The sequence below is a fragment of the Mobula birostris genome, chromosome 25 (genome assembly GCF_030028105.1).
Source record: "Mobula birostris isolate sMobBir1 chromosome 25, sMobBir1.hap1, whole genome shotgun sequence".
Classification (NCBI taxonomy): domain Eukaryota; kingdom Metazoa; phylum Chordata; class Chondrichthyes; order Myliobatiformes; family Myliobatidae; genus Mobula; species Mobula birostris.
Window position 1 is genome coordinate 22,008,471 of NC_092394.1, and position 25,238 is coordinate 22,033,708.

General features: G+C 42.2%; 1 protein-coding gene across 2 annotated transcripts in view; it reads right to left on the bottom strand.

Annotated features, from left to right (window-relative positions):
* blmh (bleomycin hydrolase) overlaps nucleotides 1-21,167 on the bottom strand; it is an 81,627-nt gene extending 60,460 nt beyond the window's left edge. For both annotated transcript variants that reach the window (XM_072242829.1, XM_072242830.1), the window contains exons 1-6: nucleotides 21,054-21,167; nucleotides 13,502-13,699; nucleotides 10,170-10,279; nucleotides 7,352-7,505; nucleotides 2,986-3,074; nucleotides 400-492 (exon numbers count right to left, since the gene is read on the bottom strand). In XM_072242829.1, coding sequence (XP_072098930.1) covers nucleotides 400-492; nucleotides 2,986-3,074; nucleotides 7,352-7,505; nucleotides 10,170-10,279; nucleotides 13,502-13,699; nucleotides 21,054-21,063 — 654 coding nt within the window. In that variant the 5' untranslated portion in view covers nucleotides 21,064-21,167. The remainder of the gene's footprint in view (nucleotides 1-399; nucleotides 493-2,985; nucleotides 3,075-7,351; nucleotides 7,506-10,169; nucleotides 10,280-13,501; nucleotides 13,700-21,053) is intronic.
* Nucleotides 21,168-25,238: the final 4,071 nt, after the last annotated feature.

Here is a 25,238-nt window from a genome sequence, read left to right on the forward strand (position 1 = left end):
TAGGGAATCTGATATTTATATGTGGCTCAGTTCTGCACTTCATAATGGCATGATGGTAGTAATAAGTTACAGCACCAAAGACAAACCCTGCCTCTATTAATAAGCAGATTCCTTTCAACATTACATTTTAGAGCAATAAGACTGAGAGACTAGCAACACTGGATATCACAGTCTTGTCATGGGTAATGACACTGTTATAAGGATATTTCTTCCTCCCATTAGGCAACAATTCTCCTTAAAAGAGTTATGGCACACTGAGTTTGGAATTACTATGTCAATGGGGCATTCAGCCCATTGAATAGTGTGCATATCCAGTCTAATTATCAGTGAGATATTAATTGTAACGACTGAAGGTTGAGAACTATATCAAACCATCAAAAATTATAAATAATAGCTCACCTGCTCAATCATATCATCCATGTGAGAAGAGAGTTCCTCCTTAGTTGACCCATTCTCTACCAGCTTTCTCAGGCGCCAATAGAATTCTCGCAACTTAACAGAAAACAAAGCAACTATAACAGTAAAAGTAAACAAAGGTGAAGTAAAGATAAATAAGTCATTTAATGCCCAGGGTCAATTCAGCTCTCAACGGCAACTTTTCTTCTTCCAACTGTCTTTTGTCATCTTTCTGATCTTTTCTGCTTTGAAAGATGGTTGTGGTTTTTGTGAACCTCCCCATGCTCCAAGTTTTGGTTTATAATTATTTTTTCCCACAATCAGGGCACCACTGGCAATGCTCATATTCATTGCCTATCCATTATTGCCCTCGAGGTTGAGATGAGATACCTTCCTAAATTCATTGCAGGGTTTAGATTGGAAACCAATTAACACTGTTGCTTTATCCTAGGTGGTGTTGAGCTTCACAGTGTAACTGGAATTATGGTTATCCACGCAAGTGGAGAACATTCCCTGACTAGTGCATTGTCAACATTGGAAGGACTTCAGGGTGTCAGCAATTAATCACTGAAGACCGTAAGACACATGAACAAGTTAGGCCATTCAGCCCATCAAGTCTTCTCCGCCATTTCATTATGGCTGATCTTGAATCCCACTCAACCCTATACATCTGCCTTCTCACCATATCCTTTGATGCCCTGACCAATCAGGAATCTATCAATCTCTGCCCTAAACATACCCACAGACTTGGCCTCCACCACAGTCTGTGGCAGAGCATTCTACAAATTCACTACTCTCTGGCTATATAAAAAAAATCCTCCTTACCTCTATTCTAAAAGGACACCCCTCAATTTTGAGGCTGTGCCCTCCAGTTCTGGATACCTCCACCACAAGAAACATCCCCTCCACAGCCACCTTATCTATTCCTTTCAACATTCCGCAATCCTGTCTCTCTCAGGTCCCAACGCCAGCTCTTAGGCACTCGAAAACTCCATCTTCCTCTCACCCCACTATCCCTGAAGTCTAGAGGGGGGAGGGATAAAGTAAAGAGCTGGGAAGTTGATTGGTGAGAGAGGGAAAAGGAGATAGGAAATGGTGAAGGGGGGTTTGGGGGGCATTACTGGAAGCTTGAGAAATCGACGTTCATGCCGTCAGGTTGGAGGCTACCGAAACAAAATATAAGATGTTGTTCCTCCAACCTAAATGTGACCTCATCATGACTGGAGGAGGCCATGGATGGACATACCAGAATGGGAATGGGAATGGGAAGTGAAACAAAAATTGGTTTTAATTGGAATTAAACCTAGTGGTTCTCTCTCCCCTCCCCCTACCTTTGAAACCTACTCCTCAGCTTTTTTTTCTCCAGTCCTGCCAAAGGGTTTCAACCCAAAATATTAACTGTACTTTTTTTCCCCATAGATGCTGCCTGGCCTCCTGAGTTCCTCCAGCATTTTGTGTGTGTCGCTCAGATTTTCAGCATTTGCAGATTTTCTCTTGTTTGTCCTTTCAACATTCGGTGGGTTTCAATCAGATCCCCCCCCCCCGCTACATTCTTCTAAATTCCAGTGAGTACAGGCCCAACGCTGCCAAACACTCCTCACATGTTAACCGCTTCATTCCCGGAATCATCTTCGTTAATCTCCTCTGGACTCTCTCCAATGACAACACACCCTTCCTGAGACATGGGGCCCAAAACGATTGACAATATTCTCAGTGCAGCCTGACTAGTGTCTTATAAAGGCTCAGCATTATCTCCTTGCTTTTATATTCTACTCCCCTTGAAATAAATGCCAACATTGCATTTGCCTTCTTTACCAGACTCAACCTGTAAATTAAACTTCTGGGAGTCTTGCACGAGGACTCCTAAGTCCCTTTGCATCTCTGATGTTTGACTCCCTCCATTTAGATAATAGTCCTCACTATTGTTCCTTTTACCAAAATGCATTATCATACATTTATCAACACTGTATTCCACCTGCCACTTTTTTGCTCATTCTTCCAATTTGTCCAAGATGTACTTGCCAGAGTAGCACTTGCCAAAGGATATGCAGCCTCTGAGCTACTCTTGTAGCTACAGTATTTAGATAGCTGATCCAGTTAAGTCTTTGTTCAATGGTGACCTCAGGATGTTGATGGACATGTCTTGGCAACAATGACTCTCATTTTGAAGACAACATTGCCTAGTTCATTGTGGCTGTGGTTGCTCGTCACTTATCAGCCCACATACGGGTGTTTCCCAGGTCCAGCTGTACTTAGGCATTGACTGGTCATTTGATAAGGAACTGAACTCTTCAATAATCAGCAATCATCCCCATTTCTAATCACATGATGGACAAAAATTAATTGATAACACAACTGAACATGTTTGAGTATAGGACTCAGCAATGTATTATGGCTAGGATAGTTAACACCCAAAAACTTCAATCACCTTCTTGTGAGTGCAACCAGTGGAGGTTTCCACCTCAATACCTGTTGACTTCAGTCTTACCAGGTATAACAAAAATACTTTAAAATTCAAAATACAATTTGAGGCAAACATGCAGGAACTGAAATGACAGCACTTTCACAGTCATCTTAACTTATTCTTACCTTGTGATTCAGAACATCATTCATGGCTCTGCTGGCTTCTGAACTGTGAGATTCAGGGTAGCATTTCTTAGGCATAACTCCATATTTTTCTGTAAGGCAGACAACATACTTTTAATATTCTAAAATTCATTTTAAGGAAAAATCATCTTTAAATCTATAGCTCTAGACACCCTAATTCTAACCTCAGGTGCTGTATTGTATGGAATGTGAATATCTTCCTTGTGACCACAGTGGTTTGACACAAGGTGATCTGCTTTCCACCCACATCCTAAGCATATGCCAATTATTGAGTTAACTGACTACAGTAAATTATCTCTGATTTTGGTAGCTGGTGATAGAAAGTGAGGCAATGTGGGATAGGATTGATGGATTTACACTGGGATCTGGCAAAGAGTAAATGGGCAGAAAATGTTCAAAGACTCATAAAGCACAGGGAAGATTTAAAGGAATTTCATCCCTCATCCATTTCAGAAAAATGAGTTTTCCTAAAACAGCAAATTATTCTATCTTACTGTATATTAAACATCTCTTTCTAATGGTACAACCTTCAAGGAGCTTTCAGCTCCACTTAGTAAGAATTGAGTCAAATTGATTTAAACCCAGTTCTGGCATAACTTCCAGAATCAGAACAGAGGGAATGCAGCTGTACACTTTCTAGATTGTGTCATAACAGGTATCAGGAGTGTCACAAGAGTCCTCTTCTGAATGCTACATTGCCAAAACCTCCTCTATTCGGTAACGTTTGTCTTTTCAATTCTAAATCCATTGGCACACAAAAGTAAGAATTTAATTTTAGTTTTTTTGAATAAGAAAAAGCATAAGTATTGCTTCCACTGTTCCTCTGCCTGCCATCCCCTCCTCTCCCCAACCTCCTCTCAATAGCTTTGTTGTGAGGAGTAGGGGGAAAGTTACTGACATACTTCAAGTTATATTTTATCCTTGTGAATGCTGCTTATCTGCTACATCACTGCCAGGATTTTCATTGCGCCCAACTCCACTCTGACTCGGTTAGAAAACAATTCTATAAAAGAGATCCAATTCAACTGGCCATTATTCAGATGCAAACTTTGAAAGAATTGGAGAAAAAATGTACCACCACTACATTCAGAAGGAAGGAGTATTAGGCAGCTGGTTGTGCTTTGCTACATCTCATATCAATCAAAAATGGCTTTAACTGCTGGAAGTACAGTTTCGGCACCAACCACTCATCTTCCTACAATCCAATAAACTGGAAATACGAATTTATACTTTCACACTCAGTTTCCACTCTACAGTCATCACAGCAATATTTATTATCAGTTATTTAACAAACATCTGCCTTATTTATATGTTTTAGAAATCCATGTATAATTTTTAACTCCGGTTACATGTGGCAAGTTAGTGGAACAGATAATAATGGGCAATAGCTTGCTGTTAAAATAATGTGAAAGACTATCACTCCCAACTATTTCATATACGAATTCAAAAGTGGCACAGATCCAAGTCAAAAGGAAATGGATTGAATTTGGTGCACTCATGCCTCAGACCAGGGCCTCCCAACCCGGGATCCATGTATCCTTTGCTTTATGGTATTGGTCCATGGCACAAAAAAGGTTGGAAACCCCTGCCGTAGACAGTGAATACACCACAGAATCTTAAAATTCCTTTTCAGTCTACATTCCTTTATAAAAATTGGAGAACTATTAACTACCAACAATCTTTGACACTTAACCATTATAAAAGCAGAGACTCAGTCTTGCAGGTTAGACATTTTCCATGGCCTTCTCTCCTTTCCTATTAGATTCCCCCTTCTCCAGCCCTGTATCTTTTTCACTATCAACTCCCCAGCTCTTTACTTCACCCTTCTCCCCTCCCGGTTTCATCCATCACCTTGTGTTTCTTCCTCCCCTCCCCCCACCTTCTAGCTCTGACTCCTCATTTTTCTTTCCTCAGTCCTGCTGAAGGGTCTTGGCCCGAAGTGTCAGCTGTACTCTTTTCCATAGATGCTGCCCGGCCTGCTGAGTTCCTCCAGCATTTTGTGTGTGTTGCTTGGATTTCCAGCATCTGCAGATTTTCTCTCGTTTGGGGTTAAACATTTTGTTCTATTTCCCTTTACCTAATCACACACTTTAACTATCCTTTTATAAAATGATTTGTTTACTTATGCATTAGAAAGCTGGAGGAGGCTATTTTGTCCATCAGGTCCATGCTAGCTTTCAGCAGACCAGTGCTACTCCCCTTCTCCATATTTTTGCTATAGTCTTGCGGCTAATCCTCTCTCACATTAACTCCCTTTTGACCCTTTTCCACACTTAAATACACCAACAAGGTCATTTATAAAATAATACCTCCTTGGTCCTTGCATTCACAAACCTTCCACCAAATCAGCTAAGGAGATTCTTCCTGTTTATTCAGACCCCTGATGCTGTGTTTCCCTTGAAATAATATCATCAACTTAAAACAGTACAGAACAGTGTGACGAGAATACACATAAATTAAGATGTTAGCTGGCCTGGGCTGGCACCAGTGGGATCAGCAGTTGGTCTGCCACCTGTCTTCAGGATAAAGAGAGATAAGGAAAACAATGGAGCAGCATTTGGAGATGTTAATGAAGGGACGGGAGAGTTTAACGGAAGGAAAGCTGTCAAGATCGGCTCCCCCTTTGAACCCTGAACTGTTTGAAGTGATGGACAGGCGATACCCCAGCAGGGGGATAAAAAGGGACAGGTTCACTAAGGCGACACACACGACACCCCGAAGTAACGAGACCCTGGAAGCAGTGCGCCTCCCACAAGTCGGTGGGAAGTTTTGGACAGCTGGTCGCGGGATCAAGCCATAGACGCTCAGGGTGGAAAGGCACGATCGGCGGGAACCTGGTGTGTGTCCACCCTTGCCTGGGTGCCCGGTTCACTGCAGAGAAACGATCGTATCTGGAAACGGAGGGGTCACGGTTGGTGACCTCAGATGACATCACAAAGGGCTCGCCCGAAAGCTGACTGCGAAGGTCTGTGTGGAAGCCGTTTGAATATTCATTCGTTTTGCTCTCTCTCTCCTTCCCCCACACTGTCCATCTCCCACGGCAGCGATTACTGCGAACTGAACTGAACTGAACTAAATTGAACTGAACTTTGCGTCACTTTGAAACTGGTCATTTACCCCTAGACAACGATAGAGCTTGATTGATCCTGTTATCTTAATTCTGTGTACATGTGTGTTTACCATTGCTGAACTGTTGCATTTATTATCCTTTTGATTAGAGTACTGTGTTGCTTGTTTCTTTAATAAAACTTCCTTAGTTCTAGTAATTCAGACTCCAACTGAGTGATCCATTTCTGCTGGTTTGGCAACCCAGTTACGGGGTACGTAACAACAGGAATAGACCCTCCAGTCTATAATGTCTGTGCCAAGCACAACGCCAAATTAAACCAATCTCTTCCACCTGCACACTATCTATATCCCTCCATTTCCTACATATTCATATGCCTATCTAAATGCCTCTTTAGCACCACTAACATATCTACTTCCTGTTCAAGCACCAAACACGCTCTGTATGGTGGCATGGTAGCATAGTGTTAGCTTAACACTATTACCACAGCAACAACCTGGTTTCACTTCTGCGACTGTCCGTAAAGAATGTGTATATTTTCTCCGTGACACCGTGGGTCTCCTCCGGGTGCTGTGGTTTCCTCCCACATTCCAAAGGTGTACAGGTGAGTAGGTCACATGGCCACATGGGTAGCATGGGCTCAAGATTCACGTTTATTTATCACAAGTACATTGAATCATACGGTGAACTGCATCGTTTGCACTAACAACCATCAAACCCGAGGGTGTGCTGGGGGGAGCCCACAAAATGTTGCTCATTCCACCTTGTTAGGCCAGAAGAGGCCAAGTCCGTGTGTATATTTAAGGCGGAAGTTGATTGTTTCCGGATCAGTCAGGGCATCAAAGGATACGGTGAGAAGGCAGGTGTATGGGGTTGAGTGGGATTGAAGATCAACCATGATGGAATGGTGGAGCAGACTCAATGGGATGAATGGCCTAATTCTACTCCGATGTCTTATGGTCTAAGAGCTTGTTACTGTGCTTTATTGCTAAATAACAAAAAAGAACTAGCTCTGCACACCCCTTACACCCCCACCCAACTACCCTGGGAAAAGGATCTTGGACTTCCACAATATCCATGCTCCTCTCATAAATTTTACAAACTTTTATCAGGTCTCCACTCGACTTCCGATACTTCAGAGAAAACTTGCACATTCACGAAATTCCATTCTGATTCACTCAAAAGTAAGAATTGTTCATTATTCTCTGACCCCAACACCACATGGCATATTAACATGTCACAACTGTATACATAAATATATATTTAAAAAAAAGGTCCTACCAATGAGGTTGACAAGCATATTCCACTGGCCTCCGTCGTTTGAAGGATTCCCTAGCAGGAACTGTGACAGTCTACCATCAAAGGGCTCTTTTTCCTTGCCAGTTCTCTGAGCAATCTCAATGAATGCATTCAAGTAATAGTAACAGCGCTCAAGCTGAGGAAAAAGGAAATATGCATTTATATTCAAAGATATCAGTATCATAAATTAAGGGCATCACTTTGGACACAGTGTCTTAAAGCATCACTATATTTTTCTTTATTTTTGCACTGTAAATACATTTATTAGCGTAAGGCTTCACAATCACCACACTTATTTTGGTGGCTGGATGACAGCATTTAAAATTGACGGTAAGTATATGAACATTCATTCATAATTTTTCCAAGAACACTGGATATTTGTAACTATGCAAACCATGCTCCAAAAAGTATGAAAAAAGACATTATATACATACACATATAATAAAAAAAAACTAAATTCAATGAATCCCAGAAAATCAAATCAAAATGCTCTATATTGTTATAATGGGTTTAGAGAATTTCAAATAATGTACAGGAATTTATATAATGCATACATCATAAAGTCAATATTTATCATATGTTGCAGGGCAGCTCGTAGAGCCACTGCCTCACAGTGACAGAGAGCCAGGTTCAATCCTGACCTTGGGTCCTATCCATGTGGCGTTTGTATTTTCTCCCTGAGACTGCACAAGTTTCCTCTGGGTGCTGTTTTCCTCCCACATCCCGAAGAGGTGCAAGTTGGTAGGTTTATTTTGTCATTTTTAATTGGTGTGTGGGTGAGTGGTGACATCTGGGAAGAGTTTACAAGAATATGGGGAAAATTAAATGATGGGATTATTACAAGATAGTGGGTGGTCAAAGGTCAACGTGGTCTGGGCATATTAACAATGCCAAAGGGGCTGGTTCCATGTTTCATAGATCTGTGACACTACGAGTTTTAGTTTAACATCACTGTCATTTACACTATAACTTTCAATCTTACTTTTCTTATCTAAGATTTAACACTAAACAAATACTTGAAAACCTAAATATTGACAGGCCAGAGCTTTCTTATGATCCTTGCCTCCAAAGGATACTTATATTACTACAATTTATTTTTTACATATTCTCATAAACTGAATTACAACCCCCAATGTATTCCAGCAAATACAAAGATGGCTTTCAGATACAAATAAATGCGATTTCTGCAGATTCTGGAAACCCAAGCGACACACACAAAATGCTGGAGGAGCTGAGCAGGTCCGGCAGCATTGACATTTTAGGTCAAGAGGACTTTGTGTCAGCCTGAAACATCAACTGTTTATTCCCTTCCACAGACACTACCTAACCTGTTGGGTTTTGTCATGGATATTCATTGTCCAAGGCCAGGGGACCTTTTTGTCAAGCTCAACATCCAACAAAACAGATGATATTTCTTGACATCAGAGAGTTGTTTTTGAGTAAGTTAAACTTTCAACCAATATTCTTTGTTCAGCTTCTTGTCATAATCGGGAGTCAGTCTTCATTTAACGTAACTTGCAAGCAGTAATCAGTCTGAAGTTAAATGGGCAGCTTTGCAAATTAACAGCACTGATTATGGAACACAGGATGATGGCCTATAGCATGAGGCTGAGTGCTCAAGAGGTGCAGTGTAAGACAATGCGGTTATGTTAATTGGGTTTGTATCAAACCAGAAAACACTAAGTTATTTAGCTCAAGGAAGCATGCAGACCAGATTGATATTATGACTTAACACATCAAATAGATTTATTAATAAGCTGGAAGGTTTGTGTACTCTGAGTCAGCTTCAAAGCAATTATCATGGCTTTCTGGGAGCTCTGTCCTCAGAAGCTTTTAGAATACTTGTGTGTGAAAAGGTATCGGGAAAAAAATTATATGTGTGTGAAATCACCCAACAGAAAGAAAACTATAAATATAAGAGAGCAGCCATGCTTATTAGGAATGATCCAAGAACATCAAGAAGAATGACACAAAGATGGGGTGAACTAGAATGCAGTCCTCTGCCTTCGATTTCTGTGACAAACAATTTGTTCGTCTGCAACTCATTGGTATGCCTTTTTAGCTCATTAAGAAATCCAATGTGTTTTAGAAATCGTTTGCAATTTGGAATGCTTTTATAAGATAGAAATGCTATGTGAGTTTTAAATGTGTTTTAAGAATTTTATCTAAATTTAAACGTGTATCAATAAAAATAAATGAACTACTTTTAAACTATTTTATTAGCTGGAAGTGCCTCCTTCTTGGTAGGGAGGGGAATCCACTGCTCAGATAGTGGGTATTGGCAGCAAAAGTCACAGTGGAGGATAAACAGAGAAGTGATGTAGCTTTGGAAGAGTAGGTGGATAGAATATATCCTCCCTTTAGTGAAGATGCCTGTAGCGATCTATAATCGGATGGGGCTATAGATCTTCATTTGAGTTTAAAACTTTGCGGTCAGCAAACCCAATACCATCACAGTTCGTCTAGCATTTTGCACATGTTGTTCAGAATCAGGCAGTTCTGTTAGTATAGGATGGTTACCTTCATAAATCTCTTCATGTTTCAGAAAGTTTTGTTACAGAATAGGTAGCAGTTGCCATCAAAGCACAGATTTAAGCAGGTTCTCTCCAATCACACTCTAACAATGCTGTCTGCGTAATACAAATATTGTTTCCTGATCCATCAGCTTCATATTTCCACAACATGTGATGTGCATTATGAAAACATAACATAGCACATCTACTGATATTTGGCTAAATTATATGGGCAAAACTTCTTAAAATGATTCACTTTATAGGGACAGAAAATGTTTTCATTGTACCTTATCCCAATAGAATATATAAGCTTGACTGAGCTCAAGTTCTTCAATGTTAAATTTCTTCATCAATGGAAGACGCATCACATTGAGGCAAGAAAAGATCCAGCACCGTCCTGAAAATATTTGACAAATATTTGATTAATAATCAGTGCTTTGTGGAAAGGATTGTCAATGGTGACAAGGAAATGATATATCTATCCACTCAGTATGAGAAAATAACAAAGGTGTGGTGTGGTTGGGGGTAGAATAGAAAGGGAAATTAGAAAGGCAAAATGTACAATATATGTCAGATTATTATTTAATCCACATACTAACCAATCAGATTTATATCTTTCCGTTAAAGATGGCGCCAGTAACTGGCGACTTAGCGCAAGCTCTCCCGAGCAAACTGCCCTCTCCACTATCCTATACCCGAGAAACCCTTCTAAACCCCCAATCTAGCAAGATCAAGATCAACAACACCCTGGCGAAGCTACTGACCCAGCTGGAGACCACCGCACCAGAACTGCTTCTTAAACTCCGGACCACACCTGGACCCGACCAGCGAGGCCCACCACGTTCCCGGAGACCCATGGTCTGCTACCGTGCCGGAGCGCTTGGAGACACGGCCCATTCCAACCAGCACCTCTCCGGAGCAGATGACCACATAGAAGTGACGGCGGAGACCTCAAGGTGCCCCACACGCTTCCCCGGAGCGACCATCGTAAAGGCCCGTTGGTGGCCATCCACAGCTGCCGGAAGTGAGGCCTCCACAGCCGACCTCGGAAATCGAGCCCGAAGCTCGGCTGGAGTGGAGGCCTCCGCAACCGTGACTCGGCTTAAGGACTTGTTTCAGCCAGGAGCTCGGCCATCCGGGATCAAATGTCGGCTTCGGCGCCCAACCCAATCAACAGCCCAGGCGCCCGGCAGCTGGAAGTGGCAGCGGAGCCTCCCTCGTTACTCGGCCCGACCCAGAGTGTCCAACGACGCGACCTGCCGATCGATCCCCGCGGGAATGCGTCCACCAACCGCAAAGAGCTGACAACAACACACTGCATCGATGGAAACCTGGAAAGATGCACTACTTACCGAGGAAGTGTGGGAAAAGAGCTGGGCTGCTGGTCAGATTGAAGCTGAGGGGCTTCAGGGTCCCTATACCCACCATCCTACTAGCTAATGTGCAAGCCATTGAGAACAAGGTGGATGATCTTAAAGGGACACTCACCTACTGCAGGGAGATGCAGAACTGCTGTGTATTCTGTTTCACCGAGACCTGGCTCTCCCCTGCCACCCCCGACTGTGCCATTCGACCGGAGGGATTTTCGATCCATCGGATGGACCGCACAGCGTCTTCAGGCAAGACGAGGGGAGGTGGTGTGTGCCTACTGATCAACACTGCGTGGTGCTCGGACACAGTGGCACTGACAAATTCCTGCGGCCCGGACCTGCCTCTCGGTTTTTTTGCACTACCTTACTTTCCATTTTTCTATTTTCTATTTATGATTTATAATTTAAATTTTTAATATTTACTAATTTTTACTATTTTTAATATTTAATATTTGTAATCCAGGGAGTGGGAAGCACAGAATCAAATATCACTGTGATGATTGTACGTTCTAGTATCAATTGTTTGGCGTCAATAAAGTATAAAGTATTAGCAACACACACAAAACGCTGGAGGAACTCAGCAGGCCATGCAGCATCTGTGGAAAAAAGTACAGTTGACGTTTCGGGCCAAGACCCTTTGGCAGGTCCTGCAGAAGGGTTTCGGTCCGAAATGTCAACTGTACTTTTTCCCCCATTGGTGCTGCCTGGCCTGCTGAGTTCCTCCAGCATTTTGTATGTGTTGCTCGGATTTCCAGCACCTGCAGTTTTTTCTTGTTTGTGACAGGTTTTTTTCTTCAGTTGAATCCTGCAAAGCACTTAGTCCGTATTTGGTTTCTTGTCCCTCTATTCTGAGGCTGTGCCATCTGTCCTAGACCAGATGTATTACCATTATCTGTCTTTGGCCTCATATACTATTTCCAGTAACCCCAAGGGACACCATTTCGTTGACCATGAGAAATGTTATGGCCCTCTGATCTCGTCAATAAATTCAGTATTCTGTCAGTTAAAACGCCTTTCCAGTTCTGCTGAAAAGTCATAGACCTCGAACATTAAATCGGGGTTTCCTTCCTCCATAAATGTCACCTTTCCTATTGTGTATTTCCAGAAATCACTTTTAGTTCAGATTTCCAGTAACTGCATTTTTTTTTATTTCTCATGATCTCAGCTTGTTCTTTTCCTTTCTCCACAGTTATCGTTTGTGATTGAGAAAAAGCTGTCGAACATTCTCCATGACTGTTTGTATAACAGTCTCTCTGGTCTCCACCCTTCCCCTCTCTACAAGAGAAAGAATGTATAATTTCAAAGTTCTTCCAGTTCCAGTGAAATTACATCAACCAGAAATGCTTATCTTTCTGTGTCCACAATTGCTATCTAACCAGAGACCGATTTACAGCATTTTACTTCAATAGAGGGGAGAATTCTAAAAAAATTACAGAAACTATTAAAATTCACAGACACATCCCTCCCCACGACTGGTAGTACCTACAGGAGGCACTGCCCCAAGAAGACAACATGCATCAAAAACACTCATCCTCCTGGCCATGCCGTCTTTTCAGTTACCTTCAGGCAAGAGCTACAGAAGCCGGAGGTCCCAGAGAACAACTAGCTACTTCCCTTCAGCCACTCAGTTCTTGCATCAATGAGCAAAACTTTCATCGCCACAGCTTAGCAACTTTCTGACCATTTTGGACTGGGTTTGTTTTGTTCTAATTGTGTTATTTCTTGTAAAAATTGTGTATAATTTAGGTTAACTTATGTTTTTTTTTCTTGTGAATGCTGCTTATATGATACAATGCCCCTGTACTGCTGCTGCAAATAAGTTTTTCGTTGCACCTGCGCATGACCCTTGTGGAGGCCCCACGTGCCATCTAGGCACTAAAGGTTCAGACGATGACGACGACGACGTCCTGTGCATACATGTACTTGCATATGGCAATAAACTCAGCTTTGATTTTACCTAGTAAATTTCTAATGCCATGAAACAGATAGCTATAATAACAACATGAAATTACGTCCCACATAGTAATCACAATGAACCAATGAAAATAAGGAGTCCACAAAATACAACATCTGAGAAAGAACTCCATTGTATAAATGGTGCATTATGGGTCACCAAGTGCAATACAGAAAATAAATGTAAATCACTAATGTAAAGAAGCACTTGGTTTAAAATATTTCACATTATTTCTAGCAGTGTCGAATGCACAATTATCGACTGCTTCAGAACAATTCTTTGTACTGTCTTTTACCTGAATTTTTTTGGTTGGTAACTGGCTTTCCTTCTGCAGGGATGACATGTTTGAATACCTGTGAGGTTTCTTGAATAACTTGCCGATGGAGGTAAGACTGCAGAAGGTCACCACTAGTTGCCACGTTCTGGGCAAAGCCGTACTGTGGCACAGCCTTGAAGTTTTTGGTGAAAGTTGCCACCTTCTCTTGGGATAGTCCTGAAACAAGAATCAAAAATAAAATCCAAGTTTATACTTCACGGACAATTTACTTCATCTTCTTTCCAAACCCATTTAATAGACATCAGTTTTATCTGAATACATTCAGTCACTGAACTCTCTTCCTCCTCTTTGGCAGTCCTGCAGATCGAGGATCACTTTCTGCACACTTTCTGTAGCCAGGTAGCTGATGAAGCCAATGTTGTAGAGCAACAAACCAGTCTGCACTAAGGAAGAGAGAAAAACTGAGCCAAAAATCACAGATGGATAACTGACAGAATCTGCTACAGAGAATTCAGGAATTCGACATTGAGCCCAAAAGGCTGCATTGTGCTCAGAAAGAAGACAATGTGCTTTGTCTCAAGCTTCAATTTGGATCAACAGAGCAGTAGAGTAGTGCAAGTGCAAGGTGAATGGATGCAGGCTTTTTCCTGGGTTGGGTGAGACTCGAGGTAGAGGTCACACATTTAGGGTGAAAGGTGAAATATTTAAGGAGAATTTGAGGAACTCAGCTATTCAAGCTGTATCTCTGGCAGGAAAGGAATGTTGATGTTTTAGGTTGAAAACCTGTATCAGGACTATAGAGTAGATTGTTCATTGCTCCAGTTCCAGTGTATGCCATTTCCCGTGTTTCCAATATGCAAATCCATCACAACATCTCTGCATAATGTGTCAACTGTGGAGAAGATTCCTCCCCTCCCACAGATGCTGCTCGACCTGCTGAGTTCCGCCAGCATCAAAAATCTGCACTGGACTGAGAGTGGAGAGATTGCCAGTAAAGGAGGGAGGGGGGAGTGGTGAGACAGGAGTCTGAGGTGATTAGTTGACCAAGGAGGGGTACAAGGTTGTGTCAGATGGTGGAGTGGGAAATCCAAGGGTACAGTTTGGAGACTGTGGCAGGTGAGTGATAGATGGCGGTAGACAAAGATTTTAAAAATGGAGAGAGAGATCGAGCAAGTTAGAGGGAGGGGTGTGTGAATACTGGAACCAGCTGCTGGAGGATGATAAGCAGGAACACAAAGGGCAACCAGTGCTGGACTCTAATAAGTGGAAAGAGAGAATAATTTCAACTTCCAGCTACTAAGAAGACACGATAACTCCTATACTTTATCAGGAATTTGAGGAGATTTTGTATGTTACCAAAGCCACTTGCAAATTTCAACAGATATACCGTAGGGAGCATAACTGTCTGCATCACCATCTGGTATTGGGAGAGGGGGCACTACACAGGATCGATACAAGCTGCAGAGAGTTGTAAACTTAGTCAGCTCCATCATAGGCACTAGCCTCCATAGTATCCAGGACATCTTCAAAAAGCAAAGCCTCAGAAAGTCAGCATCTATCATTAAGGACCCCCATCATCCAGGACATGTCTTGTTCTCATCAGGGAGGAGGTACAGGAGCCTGAAGGCTCACACTCAGTGATTCAGGAACAGTTTCTTCCCCTCTGACTTCTGATTTCTTAATGAACATTGAACCCATGAACACTACCTCACTACTTGTTTTATTTTTATACTACTTAACTATTTAATATCCATGTATACTTACTGTAATTCAGTTTTTCTCTATTATTATACTGCTGCCACAAAGACAACAAATTTCATGACATATGCCAGTGATATTAAACCTGATTCTGAAGAGCAAATGAGGTGAGAATGGGACCCATTAGGGGAAGAGGTGATTAACAGTTGGAGCCCCAGACTGGGGGTGGTGTATTCTGTGTGGTAAACTGTGCCTGTATGTGTGTTGATGGAACCAGGAGGGGGAGAGGGACAATGATGGGTAAATGGGGGGGGGGGGCGCTGGAACAAAAATGGGAATATCAGTGGAGGAATGGAAGGAGAGGGGGTAGGGGAGGAAAGGAGGGGATGTGGAAGTAACTGTAGACCCTGTCACAGATGGGGCAGATAGCGTCAGTGGCTCTGCAGCTAGGGAGGCACTGTGCTCCTTTAGCCATTTATGCAGGGCGCCTGTGCGATACAACAGCATGGTGTTGAAGCTGTTACAAACCTGGCAGCTGCCTCTCCAGGGGTCACAGGCCAGGGATTCCCAGGAGTCGGTGGGATTGTTGCAGTCCTCCTGGGAGACTTTCAGCACAACCTTGAATCTTTCCCTCTTTCTGCCTGGAAGTCACTTCCCTTGACAGTTTAAAACAGAGTGGGTGCTTCAGAAAAAAAGAAGAAACAGAAAATGCCAGAAACACTCAATAGGTCAGGCAGCATCTGTCTAAAGAGAAACATTTAATGTTTGAGGTCAGAAACCCTTTGTCAAAATTGGGAAAAACAGAAAGCAAGTTAGTTTTTAAAAGCAAAAAGGGCAGGGAAGAACAAAAGGAAGATCTCTGATAGGGCAACACCAAATAGTTTATTCAGATTAGAGACAAACTATGCCCCTTTCTTGGTGCTATGAATTGCGAATAACAAGGCCGTAGGACGTGCCCAGTAGACTAGGCTATGTAAATGGGGAGAGAAATCCTGAACCAAACCTGACAGAAATACTGGGTTCTGAAACAAGCAAAGAAAAGAATTCGAGAATTCAACATTGAGTCTGCAAGATTGCAGTGTGCCCAATCAGAAGATGAGGTGTGGCTGAAGCACGTGTTGGGCCTGGTTGTTAAAGTCAGAGTGCCACTTCAATTCTCCATCTCACTCCCACCCATGAGGCCCAACGCAAGCTTGAGATCAAGCAACACACATCGAAGTTGCTGGTGAACGCAGCAGGCCAGGCAGCATCTCTAGGAAGAGGTACAGTCGATGTTTCGGGCCGAGACCCTTCGTCAGGACTAACTGAAAGAAGAGCTAGTAAGAGATTTGTAAGTGGGAGGGGGAGGGGAGATTGGAAATGATAGGAGAAGACAGGAGGGGGAGGGATGGAGCCAAGAGCTGGACAGGTGATTGGCAAAAGGGATATGAGAGGATCATGGGACAGGAGGCCTAGGGAGAAAGAAAAGGGGGAGGGGGGAAACCCAGAGGATGGGCAAGGGGTATAGTGAGAGGGACAGAGGGAGAAAAAGGAGAGAGAGAAAAAGAATGTGCGTATATAAATAAATAACGGATGGGGTATGAGGGGGAGGTGGGGCATTAGCGGAAGTTAGAGAAGTCAATGTTCATGCCATCAGGTTGGAGGCTACCCAGACGGAATATAAGGTGTTCCTCCAAACTGAGTGTGGCTTCATCTTTACAGTAGAAGAGGCCATGGATAGACATATCGGAATGGGAATGGGATGTGCCCCTCCTGTCTTCTCCTATCATTTTGGATCTCCCCCTTCCCCTCCCACTTTCAAATCTCTTACTACCGTCCTGACGAAGGGTCTTGGCCTGAAATGTCGACTGTACCTCTTCCTAGAGATGCTGCCTGGCCTGCTGCGTTCACCAGCAACTTTTATGTGCGTTGCTTGAAATTCCAGCATCTGCAGATTTCCTCGTGTTCAAGCTTGAGATACACATTTCGTCTTCTTTCTGAGCACAATGTAGCATTCTCAGCTCAATATTGAATTCTTTGTCTGTCCAAGGATTGCCCAATTCTGCCAGTCATCCACCTGTAATTTTGGCTCAGGTTTTCTCTTTTCTTTCGTATAGACTGACCTGATGGGTGCATTGCACAGTTTCTTACCAGTCACACATTTGGTCTCACTCTTTTGTTCTCTCCAAACATTGTCCACTTTCTCTGCTATTAAAAGGCCTGTTTTCTCTCTTTCCCAGTTCGGCAGATTTTTTGATTTTTATTGTCCATTCCTGGTGTCAAGCTTATAACTGGTGAAAACCTACTCAATGTAACTAGCCAAGTGTATCTAGGCTTTCGATGCAGGGGATGTTTGCCCTGGAGAGAGCACCAACCTGATTCACGTCATTCAGAAAAGTTGAGGATTTTTCAGAGATTGCTTCAGACCATAAGATACAGATGCAGAATTAGGCTATTTGGCACATCAAGTCTGCTCTGCCATTTCATCATGTCCGATCCATTTTCCCTCTCGCCCCAATCTCCTGCCTTCTCCTCGTATCCCTTCATGCCCTGACTAATCAAGAATCTGTCAACCTCTGCCTTAAATATACCAAATTACTTGGCCTCCACAGCCGCCTGTGGCAATGAGTTCCACAGATTCACCATCCTCTGGCTAAAGAAATTCCTCCTCATCTCCATTCTAAATGGTCGCCCCTCTACTCTGAGGCTGTGTCCTCTGGTCCTAGACTCTGTGGCCATCCTCTCCACATCAACTCTATCGAGGGCTTTTGTTATATCTTTCCATTAATTTAACTAATTTAGAACTAATATTATGAATGTGATTCTAGATTAGACAAACCTAAGGTCAAGGATTGGGCTGCACCTACTACTCTCTACGTTCTTGTGCACAGTTTAAAGTACCAGGAGGTATAATTTGTGTGTCTCAGTCTGAAATATCGACTGTTTATTCGTTTCCATAGATGCTGCCTGGCCTGCTGAGTTCCTCCAGCATTTTATGAGTGTTGCTTGGATTTTCAGCATCTACAGAATCTCTTGTGTTTGTGAGTATAATTTGGATGATTTTGTTTAAGTATTTGGTGCCACACAAAATCTCTTTTGACAGCAAAGCAAAAATCAATACTTACACCGAACAGTGGCTTTCCCATTTAAAACCTAGCTAATCTAGTCCTTGAGGATTGATTTGGATTTTGTCAATACTTGTACCAACTCATAAATGGGACAGGAATTAGAAATTTTCTATCTCTCTATTTCATGAATCTAAAATCTGAAAACATGACATTTTCGTCCTGAATTCAGCTCAAGATGTAGTGAACGTGGAAGGGTAAGCAAAACTGCATGTTAATGTTCAGCAATAAATAAGCCTACGTATCCTTGCATGCACAGATAACAACCAAGTGCAAGGAAGCAAAAGAAAAGTGGCTCAAAGACAAATGTGAGTTAATAGAACAATTGCAGAAGACCAACAACAGCAAACATATGTACGACGAGATCAAAGAGCTCACAAATCGGAAGAAAAACAGGGCAACAACAGGATGTATAAAAGCAAAAGACAACTCTACAATTATGGAAAAAGGAAAAATAATGCAAAGATGGTCAGAATACATCAAAGACCTATAAGACGACAAAGACCGAGAGGACAACTGATATTGGCAACAACAACGAGGGCCCAGCAATACTGAAAAAAAGTGGAACATGCTATGAAGAAAATGCGAAAGGGGAAATCACCAGATAACATTCCGGTTGAATAGTATGAAGCGCTAGAAGATTTTGGTGTAGAGAAATCAACAATCTTATTGAATAGAATATGCAACAGTGGCAAAGTACCAGAGGATATTTTAAAGACAGTATTTATTGCACTGCCAAAGAAACCAGGTGCAACAGAGTGTGGACAACACAGAACAATTAGTTTAATGAGCCACCTCACAAAAAATTCTACTTAGAACCATCACGCTCAGAATAAGAAACAAAATTAAACCAGAGATCAGTGAATAACAGTGCGGCTTTGTCAAAGGCAAGGGACAATCAAACGCCACTTATATTCTCAAGAATATTATCGAAAGGTCAATAGAAGTACAACAAGACCTATACTTCTGTTTCATTGACTACACAAAAACCTTTGACACTGAAAAACCAAATCATCATGAAAATGCTTAAAGATATTATCAACGGAAAACATCTAAGAATAATCAGGAATCTCTACTGGCAACAAAGTGCAGCTGTATGGATAGACAATGAGATTGGTGAATATCAGCCAATAAAGTGAGAAGTCAGACAGGGTTGTGTTCTATCACCAGACCTGTTCTCCCTGTACAGTGAAAACATCATGAGAACTATACAAGATCTACCTGGAATAAGTATAGGAGGATACAATATCAACAACCTCCGCTACATGGATGATACAGTAGTGACAGCAAACAGTGAAGTAAATTTACAGAAACTATTATCTACCATCAACATAGAGAGCAAAAGACGTGGCCTAACCTTAAACAGAAAGAAAACTGAAGTAATGGTCATATCAAAGAAACCTGATATCCCAAACTGTAGGATCGTATTGGGAAATGAAATCCTGAAACAAGTCCACAACAAGTACCTTGGATCATGGGTAACATCTGATGGCAAATGTGAAACAGCCATAAAAGCAAGAATAGCAATGGCAGGAACAGCATTTACAGAAATGAGAAACATCTTAACGAACAAGAAAATAGCAATTGACATCCGCCTTAGAACTCCCAGCTGCTACATTCTTCCTGTGTTGATGTATGGCTGCGAGTCATGGACCATCACAAATGCAATGGAAAAAAGAATCAATGCAGCAGAGATGTGGTTCCTCAGAAGAATGCTAAGCATATCATATACGGACAGGATAACCAACGAAGTTCTACAAAGAACGAAACAAAACGTACATTACTTTAAAAAAAAATCAGAAAACAGCAATCAAAATTATTTGGACACATCATGCGAAGAGAGACATTAGAATATTTAGTTACAACTGGAAAGTTGGAAGGAAAAAGCAGAGGCAGACAGAGAATGAAAATGATAGATGGATTAACATCATGGTTAGAAACAGGGGACGCAACGACTACAATTCGGAGGGTTAGGAACCGTGAAGGATGGAGAGACATGATCGCCCACGCCGAACGGCAAGGCACCTGAATATATATAAATTTTGGAATGATCAAATAACATTCAATTAAAACAAACGTAACTCTCCTCACAAAGCATAGGCCCAATCCTTTCTTAAAATATAGTTAAAGGATGCATAGTCTTGATATTGATCACAGTTCTCACCCGAAATCGTGAGGGGAGCCTTACAATATTGCCCCTGCTACTCTTCCATTGTTTTGGATCACTAGCGACACCCAACACTTAGTACAGCAACTTCATTCAGTTCAATGATTCTAAAAGCGGAACTAAACCGGGTGAGAGGCAAGACACTTCAAACATCAAGTTCCCAATTTTCCAGAAAGTTTGCCACTTTATATAGCACTTAATTCCAAAACAATTTCGCACTTTGCTGTACTAATCCTGCGTACAGATAATCTGAAGGAAACACGTCAGCATGAATGTTTCGCGGCCTCTTCCTTACTTTGTTCAGCTTATTTTTTAAATTTAGTTTCTTCAAAGGGGTAATAATGGTGTCCGGGGAATACTGGAAATGATTGGAACAACTCAAAGAAAATCCCAGACCTTACACAATTATGCACATATTTATTTGCAGGCCTTAACACTGACTCAGCATCCATTGAGCTGCGTTGAAGCTCCAGTTGCACGTTGAAACCATGTACAACTGGGCGAATCACATATGCACAGCCTTGGCATAGAGAGACAGAAGCAGCGGTAAATGGCCAGGTGTTGCCTGCGCGCACGGCGGAGTGAAGGAATAGCTTCTTACCCCCTGCCATTCCGTCGCACGACAAGCAGACACAAAGTTGCCTTCTTCAATTTCTACAACTTTAAGATTCCCTCGGCATCGGGGAGGCTGCAAAGCCTTAAAGCAGCAACCGGAAACCGGAAACCGAAGTAACTTCAACCGGCAAAGAGCCGGCGATCCCGCGGCGTAAAGCTTTGTCTATCTGTAACTGCAAATGCACACTCCCTGTTTTCATTTGGCAAGAGCAATAGGGCATCCTTTCCAAACTTTAATATCACATTCAATATGAAAGCTAGGAGGGAAGGATGTAGAAATTGTTTTCGGGCGAATAGTCAATTGCAAAATGCTGAGATTTTAATCGCTGCTTTTAAAGTTCTTGCGGATAAAAGGTAGCATTTTCTTTATTTACTGCTAGATATTTAGAAATCATGGTTCCTCACTCAAAGTTAGGGGCTGGTTGTCGGTGTATCGCTAGAGCTAACTCTCAATGAGATTAATTATCTGGATGTGGCGCTGAGTTGCCGAGGTATTGGTTTATTATTGTCATTTATCACACGATACAGTGAAATCCTTTTCTTTGCCTGCCATCCAGGCAATTTATGCCGCATATTATTACATCAAAAAGGAAAACAGAACATGGAATACTGTACAGCTCCAGGGAAACAAACAAATTTGAAGAGATTGGGCTAGGGTGGTGGATGTTGAGAAGGGCAAAATAAATGGTGACCATAGGGGAAAGGAGCAGAATCGGGCCATTCAGCCTACCATGTCTAGTCCAGAATTCAATCAGAAAAAGACCCTGAATTGGGAACTTGGAGAAGAGCATCAAATGCCAGTCAGGTTTATCTGGAGCAAATAATATCTAAATTGGGAGTAATAAGCTTTGGAAATTGAGAGTTGAATAAGTAAAGCATCTTGTTTGAAACTTTGGAGCGAATCATTGTGCTGTTTGAACCAATGATTTATAAATATAGCTATTAGGAGAGTCAGTGTGTTTCATCATGTACTGCATTTAATTAGCAACAAAACAAAGACAGTATGAGTTGAAAAATGCAAGGCTGCAGGAGCTGCCTGCCATTTAGGACTGTGCTGATGGAGAGAGAGAGACAAACTAGCCCAATGTGGCAGATGGATGCCCTGGCTTACTCAGATACAGACAGAGAAAAACAACCACCTAAAGTTGTGGATATTATGTCTCAGTACCTGAAATGTGCCGCCTTGAAGTACCATCCTTCAGATTTATGCTCAGTGTAAGACCATAAGTAGCTACTGACACAGATCAGATTGGGAGTGGATGAAGAATTAAAGCAGCAGGCCACAGAAAGCTCAAGGTTGCCTCTACAAACTGTTAAACTGCATGTAATGTTCAAGAATGTTATGCTGTTTCAACCGATCTCACCTGCCAGCTGCCATCACCATGACATGAGGAAATCTGCAGATGCTGGAATTTCAAACAACACACATAAAAATTGCTGGTGAATGCAGCAGGCCAGGCAGCATCTCTAGGAAGAGGTACAGTAGACATCGACTGTACCGCTTCCTATAGATGCTGCCTGGCCTGCTGCGTTCACCAGCAATTCTTATGCGTGTTGCCATCACTATGAGCCAGCCTTGTTCAACCAGTTCACGATTATCGCCCAGAACTTTCTGGAAAAAAACTTATACTTACCTCATGTTCACCACCGCCATTTTGTTTTCTTTGAAAAAATTAGGCTATTTTGCAGAATATTTTTACATAGATTTCTTTCAATAACACACAATATTTTGTACATATTTTTCTTCGTACAGTCCATCTGTGTAATCATATGTTATTTAAACAACCCACTTATGTCGTATTCATAAACTGTGCGCAATGGAGGCTCGGTGAGGTAACGTTAGTGTGGCCTCCCGTGGTAAAACCTCTGCGTTATTTGCACCTTTGACGGATGTGTCATATCACACATTTCTGACACTTGGAGAATGTTAGTTGTCATTATTCAGTTGTGGGTGGTAAACAGATTTTGAGTGGGCCACAAAACTGATGGTTTTCCAACAGTAGGTGACATCTGTCTCAGCATGCCCTCCCCTGCAGATAGACAATATAATGCAGAGTTCTGTTGCCAGGGGTGAGATGGAGCAGATATCAATTCATCTTTCACCATACCTTCTGTGCAAAAGGGTGATCCAGCCAGAGATGAAGGGTGATCTTCTCGTGGCAACTTCAAGGGCAACTGAGATTCCAAGAAGATCTGCGTAGCGATTTTCTCACACAACGCGCAACTCAGACTAGGTTCCACTCTGTCTCTTTCCTCTCTCCTCAGGATCTACCCAATTCTTCCTTCACATCACATTTCCCGTTTCTCTTCCTACTTCACCCACTCCATCTGGCCATCACTCACACACTCCTCGCACTGTTCCCATTGGCCACCCCGAGCTGCCTCACTTGATTCCATGCTCCACCTTCCTCTCCGATCAGATTCCCTCACCTCCCAGCCTCTGTCACAAATTCCTCATCTCCCTTCCTCCATCTGCCTACCAGTCCCCCTCAACTAGATCCACCTATCATCACCAAGTTCTTGCTTCATCTCTTCTCCCCACCTTTTTATACTGGCTGCCTTCCCTCTATCTTTCATTCCAGGTGAAAGATCTCAAACCAAAACGTTGACTGTCCCTTTCCCTCCACAGATGCTGTCTGGTGGGCTGAGTTCCTCCTGGATCTTCTTTGTTGCTCCAGAATCCAGCATCGACATACTCTCGTGCCTCCTGTACCTTTTGGGCAGTTGTAGTGACAAGGCATTTTGGCACATAGCATTAACCTAGTCAGGGAATTGTCTGTGTTCCATCTCTTCTTGAATCTGTTTCAAGGTTACCACACTTCAGTTCAAAAGGAACTCTTCATGAATGTTTCCTTAAGGGAGAGGTGATGGGATATTGTTGCAAGATGCCAGAGGTTTAGATTGTGTAGATTCCAGTGTAGGATCAGCTAGCATTCAGATTGAGCCTTCTCAGAAGAGGGGCAGCTGGACTCCAGCACCTTGTGTTCATAAGCTGCTTCTCTACACAGCTGAAACAGCCTCTGCTAAAGGTAGCAATCAGGATTTGCACAGCATTGTAAATGGACTTCTTGTCTTTGGCTGTGGCCTTATCCATGGTGCCCCCATGGATTTATTCTAACTCTGGCAAAGTGGAAGATAGCCAGTGAGTCTGTGATATCTGTGCTACAAGGAATGGACTACAAGGATTTTGCACTTGTCACTAGCTTCCCAACAATGCAGTGAGGGAACTGTCCAGCATCTAACTGGCTTTGGTTTGGGCATGGCAATTCATTCTTCTTACTTTCTGGAACAGATGAGAACCGCAGGAAACTGAGGGATGTTTGCTACCCCTGAGAGGACAGTCTTAGTGATCAGAGTCTCACTGACCAAACCAACAGTGCTTATTCAATGATGTCACAGACTGTACCTCATGACATTAGCAAGTACCAAGGCAAAATGGTAACCCACTTTTCAATAGACTGGCATTTGAAATGGCCAGTTCAAAATTCATAACTTGCATTTGGTTGGAAAGTGATATTAGACAAATTCAAATAAGACATTAGTGTCCTTGTGATTTTGAATGCACGAATGTGGTGACACCTCTTTTAGAAAGGAGTTCTGGTTTCCATAAAACTTATCTATTTGTAAAAGTGGAAGGAGGGAACATGAATTTCATTTCCTACCCACTATCACTTCATTTTGAGTTCCATTGAATGCAACAGATGAGAAATGCCACTTCCCTTACCCTGCCCTGTCAAACAATGCAGACGTTTCAACTGTTTTTGCCTACTGATGCAAAATTTGTTATTCATAGCCCAGATTTGTTACACCCGGTGTAAGTGCGTCTGACAGATTTATAGAGAAACAAAGTCCTATGAACGAGGGTGCAATTGCTCTAATCTCCCCAGTTATGATGCCGCACCTCCATAAACAGCTCCTATAAAATGTCAGGCTGATGACTTCATAAACCAGTGTTTATAGACTTCATCTGACAGCCCCAGAAATTAACATAGTTTGGAGAGAGTGCAGAGGAGATTAACTAGTCAAATATCATTATCATTTTGTGATTCAGTGGTGCAATAAGATGCAAATACATATATTTATGTATTTATTGTCATCATGAATCTGCATTTGTTGAAGTGAGTTTGGAATTTCTTTGCTAAGTAACCAAGTACCAATTCTGTTTCTTTTT